Source organism: Auxenochlorella protothecoides (assembly GCF_000733215.1).
Source record: "Auxenochlorella protothecoides strain 0710 unplaced genomic scaffold scaffold33, whole genome shotgun sequence".
Classification (NCBI taxonomy): Eukaryota; Viridiplantae; Chlorophyta; class Trebouxiophyceae; order Chlorellales; family Chlorellaceae; genus Auxenochlorella; species Auxenochlorella protothecoides.
The window spans coordinates 484,603-485,141 of NW_011934206.1; the positions used below are offsets into that span (position 1 = coordinate 484,603).

The 539-nt window shown below is 71.8% G+C and overlaps 1 protein-coding gene across 1 annotated transcript in view; it reads right to left on the reverse strand.

The window, feature by feature from the left end:
• Window positions 1-539, reverse strand: part of F751_3184 (Vacuolar protein sorting-associated protein 45-like protein) — a gene marked incomplete at both ends in the record, with an annotated part of 8,088 nt that overhangs the window by 4,639 nt on the left and 2,910 nt on the right. The window contains one exon of the mRNA XM_011399052.1: window positions 221-420. Within this exon, the coding sequence (XP_011397354.1) occupies window positions 221-420 (200 nt within the window). The remainder of the gene's footprint in view (window positions 1-220; window positions 421-539) is intronic.

Consider the following 539-nt stretch of genomic DNA (forward strand, 5'->3'; position numbering starts at 1 on the left):
GGAGGGGGGTTTGATGCTTGAGATCTGGGGGGGGGACCGGCGAGGGAGGCCGCTCTCCCTGGTGACGGCGCCTGGCGCATCACAGCGAGTACCACGGGTCGCCCCTTCCTTGCGGGAGCCTGGCGCAGCACAACTCCGGCTCCCCTCCCAGCCTCGGCCGAGCCGGTCGCAGTCCCGCCCCCCGCCCGAAGCCCTCCACCCCTCCCCTCTGAAGGCTCACCCCGCCAGGTCATCCACCAGCTGCTTGACGGCGACGCCCACCTCCCCAAAGTTGCTGCCCGCGTGCTTGGCGAAGAAGGGGTCTGCGGCGGTGGACAGCACGGCCCGCGCAAACTCGGGCTTGACCCCGGGGACGTGGCGAAGGTCCACGCACCCCCCGACGATGCCCAGTACCTCGTGCAGCATGGCCGGGTAGGTCCACTGCAGTGTGTGGATGTGTGGGTGGGGGGCGAGGGGTGGGAGGGGGAGGTGAGGGGGAGGGTGGGGAGGGGAGGTGTGGGGGAGGGGGGGAGGGGAGGTGGAGGGGAGGTGGAGGGGGA